This window comes from Marmota monax, unplaced genomic scaffold (genome assembly GCF_021218885.2).
Source record: "Marmota monax isolate L192 unplaced genomic scaffold, Marmota_monax_Labrador192_F-V1.1 WCK01_AAM20220418_F8-fsc00588, whole genome shotgun sequence".
In the NCBI taxonomy this organism is placed as follows: domain Eukaryota; kingdom Metazoa; phylum Chordata; class Mammalia; order Rodentia; family Sciuridae; genus Marmota; species Marmota monax.
The window spans coordinates 84,601-95,030 of NW_026694368.1; the positions used below are offsets into that span (position 1 = coordinate 84,601).

General features: G+C 35.1%; 1 protein-coding gene across 1 annotated transcript; it reads right to left on the reverse strand.

The window, feature by feature from the left end:
* Positions 1 to 907: 907 nt before the first annotated feature.
* Positions 908 to 1,843, reverse strand: LOC124109230 (olfactory receptor 4C11). Its single transcript, XM_046467759.1, has one exon. It carries the CDS (start codon positions 1,841 to 1,843, stop codon positions 908 to 910), a length of 936 nt encoding a protein of 311 aa, XP_046323715.1.
* Between the last annotated feature and the right edge of the window lie 8,587 nt (positions 1,844 to 10,430).

A 10,430-nucleotide genomic window follows, 5' to 3' on the forward strand; every position in this document is an offset into this window, starting at 1 on the left:
TATCTTTGTCTTCAGTCTCTAAAAATACATTGTATCTTCAGTGTAGTTAAAAAAAGAACTTTTAGTTTGCAACATCTATTATTTTATTTTCCTATTTCTTGAGTCACTCAGTTTTGTTATTATACCTTCAATGCCCTAATGAGTTAAGTAGCTGAATATCTCAAGGATTTTCACTAGCACATTTAGGAATCTCACAAATAGTGTTTTATCTTAATAGTGAAAGGAAATAAAAAATTAAAATAAACGAAAATGTAAAAGGAAAGCCTCTGATTAAAAAGAACATAACTTTTCAAATAGAAACTAGCCATGAAATGAAATGTGAAGTCCTTATACACTGAATCCATTCCTTTGCCTTAAAATGTTCATGAGGAAGCCCAATATTTTGTTGTAAATCTGTTATAAAAGAAATTAAATACAAATAACTGTACATTGTTGGTAGATGTTCACAAGTTTGAACAGGTGGGAGTTTTATAAATGTCTTCCTTCTTACCAAACCTGTATGCAGACAGTGTTGTGAGATGTAGCTCACAGGCAGCCAGAATTGAGCTCTCAGAAAAATTATGAGCCAGAATTGGTATTTTGGGGAAGCTCCTGTCTGTTGGTCAGGAGAACAATTCATCAGCAAGGAAATCAAATGTAATGATATTAGAGTTCAAAGGGGTAGTCAGGAAGGTGGAAAACAAAAGACTTTTAAAAAGTCTATTGGAACATGATAATTTGAATACTCTATCTAGCACTGACACACACAAAAATGACTTAATATGGTCAACTAACTAAAAAAACTAAGAACCCCACAACATATGCAATGAAAGTAAGATACATCCACAATATTCAGACATGATTGAATTCAGTGTCTGTACTTATTCATCAAATGATAACTGAATAAGTATAAGACGTGGCCCTCAGTTCACGCCTTGTTTTCTGATGCAGTTTTAACATGCCAAAGCTTTCTCATGGCATTTTTCACCTCTGCATTCCTCAGCGTGTAGATCAGTGGGTTGAGGAAGGGTGTTCCAATGGTATAAAACACTGCCACCATCTTGTCCATGGGGAACGTGGTTGGGGGGCGTGTATATATGAATATACAGGGACCAAAGAACAAGACAACAACAATTATGTGAGATGTGCAAGTGGACAGTACTTTTTTCCTCCCTTCTGCACTGTGGTTTCTCAGAGAATGCAAGATGACAACATATGAGATCATCAAAATAACAAAGCTGCTGGAACAAATTGCCCCACTGTTAGTAACCAACAGCAGATTGGTCATATATGTGTCCATGCAGGCAAGTTTTAACAAGGGCTGCAGATCATAGCAGTAATGGTCAATCAAGTTGGGTCCATAGAAGGGCAATCTCAAGGACAGGATAATCTGAGCAATGGAATGTATAAAGGACCCTATCCAGGCAAGGACAATCAAGATGTGACAGACCTGCCTCCTCATGATCCTTGGGTAATGCAAAGGCTTACAGATGGCCACATAGCGATCAGCAGCCATGAGGATGAGGACAAAGATCTCCATGCAGCCAAATAAATGCAGTGCAAAGACCTGTGTCATGCACTCATTGTAGGATATGACTTTCTTTGCAGACAGAGCATCCACAATTAATCTAGGGGCTGTGGAAGTGGAAAAGCAATAATCAGCAAAGGACAGATAAAACAGGAAGAAGTACATGGGGCTTCCAAGCGCCCGGCTGCACTTGATGGTCACAATAATGAGCATATTCCCCACTACAGTCCCCATATAGAAAATTAAGAAGATTAAAAACACCATTTTCTGCCTCAGAGGATCCTGGGTCAATCCTAGCAATACAAACTCAGTCACATTGTTCTTTTGCTGAATCATCTCAGTTGATATGGGGGCATCACAATTTGGAAACCCCCTATCTGCAAAGAAGAAAAGAAGAAAATGTAAAATGAATACTAAACATGGCTTTAAATATTAATTATCAAACATGAAGTTGAAACTTTCAAAGGGATTATCATTTACATTTTTATATATTTTTCTGAATAAAATTGAATGTCTATAATTTTTTAATGCATTTACAATTTATTTAATGCATTTACCAATTATATTTGAAAATAAGGAAATAGCAAACTAATAAAAAGCAAGAGCTTCCTCAAGCAAATGTGTGTTTATGTGTGTGTGTGTGTATATCACATTTAGTATATAAAACCATAATTTTTCAAATACAAGTGGATCATAGATCTGTCTTAAAAATTTAACAGAGGGCAAAGAATATATTACCAAACAGAATCTCATCTTTATTAAAAAGATTAAGCATATGAACAAATGCTCCATTTCATTCAGAGTTCATACATTCAAATTAAAATTCCAGTTGGATATCCTTTGCACCTATATCAAATAAATAAAGCAGTACTTTGATAACTGTCTTTTAAACAAAAGATATGTAGAAATTTGTGAGAAATAGACAGTTACACCTATCTTTGGTGGGTTCAAGGGCTTGCAAGCTCCTAGTGATCTCAAAGCTTGTAGTCTCACAACCGTACAAAGACATTGATCCAGAGATTCCTTTCCCTTAGACACAGCCAGTCAGGCACAAAGAATCATTTTAGAGCTGATAAGCAAATCCAACAAAGCAGAGGTAACAAGCCTAATACTGCAGCCCTTTCAGTGGTAGTTAAAAAGAAAAAACAAAGGGAGGGCTGGGGATATAGCTCAGATGGTAGAGTGCTTGCCTCCCATGCACAAGGCCCTGGGTTCAATGCCCTCTGAGTTCAATCCTTAGCAAAAAATAAATAAATAAATAAATGAAAGAAGCAACCTTTAAGATAAAAATGCTAATGAAAAAATCAATGATGATACTATTAAGTAAATACTGATTACTATCAAGAACACATTGTAAATTGTAATTCAAAATTTCGATGGGGGCTGGGCTCAGGGGCACAAACCTGCTTCCAAGAGCCTCAGGAGGGAGGCTGAGGCAGGATTTATTGAGAGTTGAAAGCTAGCCTCAGCAATAGTGAGGCACTAAGAAACTCAGTGAGACCCTGTCTCTAAACCCCTACAAAATAGGGATGGGGATGTGGCTCAGTGGTTGAGTGTCCCTTAGTTTAAAGTTTAATCCCTGGTACCGCTCCCCGCCACCCCCCGCTCCGTTTTCTTCTCAGGAAAACACCTAGCCACCCTGATGAAAAGTAGGAGAGGTTAAACTCAACTTACTAAAATTCATGATGAAAAAGGAAATACCACAACAGACATTATTGAAATATAGAAGACAATTAGAAACTATTTTGAAAATTTATACTCCAATAAAATAGAAGTCTTTGGAGACACTGACAAATTTCTAGAGGCATATGATCAAACCAAACTGAGTCAAAAGGACATACACAAATTAAATACATCAATTTCAAGCAAAGAAATAGAAAACACCATTGAAAGCTTACCAAACAAGAAAAGCCCAGGATCAGATGGATTCATAGGTGAGTTCTACAAGACCTACAAAGAAGAAGTAATACCAATACTCCTCAAATTATTCCATGAAATTGAAAAGGAAGGGACCCTTCCATTCTATGGAATCATTCTATGAAGCTATTATCCTGATAGCAAAACCAGAGACACATCAAGGAAAAAAAATTTCAGACCAATATCCATGGTGAACATAGATGCAAAAATTCTCAAAAAAAAAAAAATTCTGGCAAATCATATACAAAAACATATTTAAAAAATACTGCACCATGATCAATTGAGGTTCATTCCAGGGATACAAGGTTTAACATACAGAAATAAATGTAATTCATCACATCAATAGACTTAAGTATAAGAATCATATGATTACATTAATAGATGCAGAGAAAGCATTTGATAAAATATAGCACATTTTCATTTTCAAAACACTAGAAAAACTAGGGAAAGTAGGAACATAACTCAACATTGTACAAGATATCTATGCTACACCCAAGGGTAACATCATTCGAAATGAAGAAAAATTAGAAATATTCCCTCTAAAAATTGAAACAAGACAGGGATGCTCTCTCTCACCACTCCTGTTCAACATGTGGGGAAAAAGGCACCCTCAAACATTTCTAGTGGGACTGCAAATTGGCACAACCAATCTGGAAAGCAGTATGGAGCTTCCTTAGAAAACTTTGAATGGAACCACTATTTGACCCAGATATCCCACTCCTTGGTTATATCCAAAGGATTTAAAATCAGCCGACTATAGTGACACAGCCACATCAAATTTTATAGCAGCTCAATTCACAATATCTAAACTGTGGGACCAACCTATATGCCCTTCAATAGATAAATGGATAAAAAAACTGTGGTATATATACACAGTGCAATATTACTAAATATTAAAAGAGAATAAATTTGTGGCATTTTCAAGTAAATGGATGGATTGGAGAATATCATGATAGGTGAAGTAAGCCAGTCTCAAAAAACCAAAGGCTGAATGTTCTCACTGACAAGTGTATGTTGATCCATAATGGTAGAAGCATGGGAAAAGTGGAGGAACTGTGATTGGTAAAGGGGAAAAAGGGAAGGGAAGAAGACACGGGGCAGGAAAGATGGTGGAATGAGATGGACATAATCACCCCAGGAACATGTATGATGACTGTACATATGGTGTGACGCTACATTGTGTACAGCTATAGTAATTAAAATTGTGCTGCAGTTGTGTGCAATGAGTCAAAATGTAATATGCTGTCATATGTACCTAACTAGAATTAATAGTGAGAGACCAACCTTGCACATGACTGAGTCACACTCCCCGACTCAGTGCTGAGGCATCCAGTTGCAGAAATGTGGCAGAACTTTCCCCACCCTTCTTGGGTTGAAAGATGTGTCTTCATGCATGGGCGTGTCTTGCTACAGCCCCATGGGTGGAGCTATGCTCACCTATTCCTTTGTAATATTAACCCTTTCCCTGTTTGGGATAGAATGTTCCATGGAAACACCTTTTGTGTGTCCCCTTCTCTTACTGTGCTCTTGGGTGTGGCCTACCTAGATGTCAGTCAACCTGCTGACAGCAGACATCATGAAGCTAGACCTGACCCCTTGTCTCATTTGAACAGCTTCTCCTCAATAAAAGGGGTCAGCATGCGTGGGCTCTCTTTCTCTCTCTCTTCCTGTGGACCCTTAAGGCCAGAGGAGCCGTCACAGCGACCTCAAAAGAAAAAGGTATTTCTGTCTCTTGTGTGGTTATTTTGTGCAGCCCAATTAGCTCATTTTACCTGGAGTGACCCCTAAGCATTTTAGTCACAAACAAAACCTGGCAATAAATAAATAAATAAATGTAGTAATCAGAATTCTAGGACACTTATTTATAATCCAAAAGGTAGGGACCCATGGTTAATTAGACTTCCCGAAAAAAGACTATGAGCAAAGGAGACCTTACCCTTTCTCTGGGCATAGGTTTTTACCATAATGCTTTTTATAATTTCATTTCACAACCAGGTCTGGTTTTGCCATCACAGTATTTTGATTGTAGAATATTTGGAAGTCTATATAATGTAGATTGCTAGCAGAATATCTGTATAAGTGGAGACAAAAACAAACAAACAGAGAAAAGCAGAAAACATACAAGAGAATAGGAGTGAATTAAAGGATAAGCATTGCAAAGGATCTTTCTAGTGGTCTGGTTTTTTTCATACACATATGCAGAAAATGGACATTCATTATATTTAATTGTTGATATGGCTGAACATCAGACTAAAGTGTTGTAGATAATGAATCCACAAAAAGGCCTTAAAGGTCCTTTCCCTGGAAGTGGGTGTCTTTGCACAGTTGACCTTCTGTTGGACTGAGAAAGGCCAAAACACTTTGCTTTGTAGAACCCAAGTGTGGGACTGGACTAGTTTGCATGAATTGTTCAGGTATGCTCACTCCCATCTGGCTACTCCAAGTCAGCAATGCCTGGACTATCGGCTTATCTATTTCTCATCAAGGTTTAGTAAAATGAAAGGACAACAAAGGTCTGAAAGATACATCTATGAAGGGGAAAGAGGGGGACCAGACTGCTTCAATAAAAACTGAAATGTTTGGGAGCAGGTTATGCCACAGTAAGTAGTTGCAACTAGAAATTACTTTTAACCCAGCCCCTTGGTCGAAGTCCTTAATTGACATCCCTGCCTCTCTTTTGCAGATCAGGTAACAATGTCTATTGACTTCCTACTTGAGAACTCAGGACTAGATAGATATTCACAGATTAGGCATCATAATGAAAAAAGGACAAGGTTGTGTCAATAAATTGCTAAGTGTTTTGCTGTGTTTGTATGGAGGTCTGTCAACCTCTTCTCCTAGAAGATGCATTTATTCTTGGACTGAGTCATGACTCAATTTGAGGTTAAGTCTTTCAATCTGGCCTTGATCTATAGGACAGAAGACATTTCTTTGAATTTCTGGCATTTGATAGTATGTATTTTTAGTTTTTTTTGTAGGTTTTCCCTATGATAACTTGGAGCAAATTTGTAGGTGTCCTATAAAATTGTATAGGTTTTTATATAATTTTTTGTAGATGTAAGTATGGTGTACATTTGCATGAAGCAGTACCATAGAACTAAGAGATTTCTTATGGATGCAAATCAATAGAATTCCACACTAGTGTATACTTAGTTGCAATTAGGGGAAAGGGATTCCAATTATATCAGTGGGAACATCATCACCAACAGAATTATCTAGAACATCCAAAATAGATGTTGTTTGCATATATCCACTAAAGCTCCATTTATCAACAACCATCCCTAGTAGTGTCCATTTCCATTAGGAACTACAGTGCCCATTTTTTGATTGTTGTTGCTTTTAATCCATGTTCTCACTTTTGATTGGAAAACATTCCTAGAAAAGACCCTACAGGTCCTATTCTTCAACAATTCATAAAATATAATTAGTTAGGAAAATGAGGAAGAGACAAACATAAAGAGAGAAACAAATTATTTTTTTCAAATAAAAAAATTTAGAAACCTATCTAAATGGCTCCCAGCTTTTCAAAATTGGGGCTCTGAAAGAAAAGTATATACTTAATATATACTTAATACTGTCTTGCAGTATTAAGCTCTTGGGAAATTATATAGTATATGATATTGTTAATAAAGTGGCAAAGATGAAATGTAAAATTCGATAAATAGTAAGTTTTCCAAGTTATTTTTTTTTTTTTTTTAGTTTCAGGGCATTACTGAAAGACTGTCTTTTAATAATTCTAATATTTCAAAAATTTCTACAAGTGACACTTGACCTATAGCCAGTGACAGAAGAAAATGAGTAGATGGTTAAAAATAACCATAGAAAGTTTCTTTTAAAGTGTTGAGATGGGATGTTAAAAATAAAACATCAAAACAAAAATGTACTGTGGAATCTTTATGGAGGAGCTATTTTTTCCCCCAGAGGTTATAAGTATTGGCAACATTAAATGAAAGAGAGAGTTGTAAGTGTGTGTGTGTATTTGAGAGTGCTAGTAGTAGGTTACATATATGAATGAAACAGTTTAAACACAAGGTGCTTCAGATATTGAGTTGTTCCTGAAAAAATTTATTCAAGCTTGCAATTTTGAGGTCAATAATTAAGTTCATATCTGGAACATTTATGTAATGGGTACTCAGAGCTTCCTGATTCAATTAGAATTTTAATAATGTACTCTAGATTTTTTTTGACATATAATTACTTTTTCTTTCCATGTAGTTTTACAATTTCATCTGCAAATTTGATAGGGAAATACAAGCATGGAATGATCAAATTCCTGGAGTGTGCTAGAAACAGACTGTGACCTTAATCTGATTCATTTTCTGGAAGTATAAATACAAATAAGTTAATATCAATCGTACCAACTTTGACAAAATAATGCAAGGTTAGAATGTTCATTTGCCCTCTTTTCAAAGTAATATAGAGGCCACTTACTCAAATAAGAATTTTAAAAGTTTTCCTAAATCAATGCCTGATTATTTTGGAATCAGGATGTCTTTGGTCTCACCAACAAGTTTATGCTCTAACCTGTATGCTGTAAGGCAAACTAAATGGCTCCAGACTCATTCAGCACTTTCTGAAATCTACCCACACACAGGAGTTTCACTGGGACTTTCCTCTCCTCTTGCCTTCCCTGGAGGTGCATTTTATATGAATGATGAAAATCATGGGAGTCCTGGGAAGAAATTCCCTCAAGTGTCCCTTCCTAAGAGGAGAAAAATGAGTTAAATGTGATAAAGAACTTAATCCTCAATTTATCTCAGATTATGGGATAAAGGGGTAAATTATTCTTATAATTAAAAGTACTAATATGATATATCAAGAACTATGTAATGTTTTGAACAGCCAACAATAAAAAATTAAAAAAAAGTACTAATTAGGGTGATAAGTAGCACTTTTGGCTAGAAAACAAAACAAAACTGCAAGATGTGGATCTTTCTTTCCAATACTGTTGTTCAAGAAAATGATTATTCCTTCTTGAAAGAATATCTGCTTCCAGATCTGTGCTAACAGAGAAATTGGAGCATCTTTCAGTGGTAGAGAGTAAGGGTGTGGTAAAACACACATTCACTCACAGTGATGGGAATGTGGAACAGGAATACTGGGTCAACTGAAAGAGCCTACAGGGGTGAAAGCTGTGAAAAATGTTGCAGCTACATAAAGAAACCTACTGAAATATAACCTGCACTATAACACATGCATCCAAGAATCCAAATAACTAAATTTAAAGGAGAGTAGAGAAATTTCTAAGAATATAAATTCAAAATATTTACATAGATAAAGTGTCCTGAAAGTTTTAGAGGACACCCATGCCTCTTCTTGTGGGCTGTGCCTAGTGACCCCTTCCAAACAAGTCAGTATGGGATAGGGGCTGAGCAACTACAGAAAGGAATGTGACCATGGCTGCCTCAGCTAAGTGGGCAAGTTCCCAGCAAAGGTGAAGTCATACTGGTAGCACATACCCATTGAAGTGGTATGAAGAAAACGAGTTTATATCTTCAATATTTCTCCCTCAGATCCATGATCTCAGGTCAATCAGACAGTTACAGGATTTAGTTCAAACACTCTGACTTGCATTCCTGAAAAGTTACAAGTCCCCAACAAATTTTCCCTGTCAAGATGTACTGAAAAAAAGGTGATGACTAAATCAATGTGTTATCTTGATAGGATTCTGAAGAGAAAAAGGGCAAGAGTTAAAAAATAAGGAGATCTGAATAAAGCATGAATCTCAGTTAATACTCATGTACTAACACTCATTCATTTTTTTTTTTGAAAAGGCAGCCTATTAATATATTTGCCAAACATTTTCCCATTGAATTTATATATGGTGAGTTTTAAAAATACATTTTTATTAAAATTAAATTTATATACAATAAAATGCAGACCTCATATGATTTGGTATTTTGATAAATTAATATTTTCAAGTAACTATTAACAAATTTAGGATGTAAAATGTTTCCAGTAACTCAAAGTGTTCTTTGTTGCTTTTTCTTTTTCAGTTAAAAACTACCCTTACCACTTACAATTCTGAGTTTTATCACCTTATATTCATTTTACCTCATGTAGAACTTCATGTATATTAAACCACAGTGTTGAGTCTTCTGTGCCTAGCCCTTAAGACTCATCAGTTTGCTGTGTGTAGAAGTAATCCATTACTTTCTTTGCTGAAAAATGTTTTGTTGAATGTCACATCTTCTGCCTTTAAAATGTACAATGTTTGCTGTTAACATTATTATTTTATTTAAATTTAATTTTAATTATATTTTAATCTAAGTTTACCATTATTGTAATTTTCTTCCTCCCTCCCTTCCTTTCTTTCTTTCTTTATTTCCCATCTGTTCTTTTCTTTCTTTTGAACAATTGAGTGATTGTTTTTGTTTCAAGTTTAATTCTACCTTTCCTACTGGCTTGAAAGCTTTACCTGTTCTTATTGTTCTTTGGTTAGGTATTACAATAAGATATTGTAATGAATAAACATCATATAATTAAATGTGGTAGTTACATAAAGTCACCGCATTTTACTTTAAAGTGAATAAACTACTTTGTGTGTGATGTAAGACTCATGATAGTGGGATTCCAGTTACCCCTTTCTTGTGCTATGTGCTACCATCATAAATTTTTTGGTAACATGTCTTTTAGAAGTAATAATTCAGTAATTATTATGTTGACTATACTTAATTTAAAAAAAATACAAAAAACTGTTCTTTATACATAATTGTTTATTTAGTGACATATGTCATGTTTCTTCCTTGGACATTGGATTTCCACAAGGTATATATTCCTTTTAACATGATACCTTAGCCTTGTATTTTGACTTTTGATTATCTGAAAATATTATAATGTTGCTTACATTTTAAAAGACTATATTCACTTAATATATATTTTTGTGGATCTCTTTTTTTATAATGTTTTAATTAGTTATACATGACAGTAGGATGCATTTATGCACTTTGATATATCATACATAGATGGGATATAATTTCTCATTTTTCTGAGTGTACATGTTGCA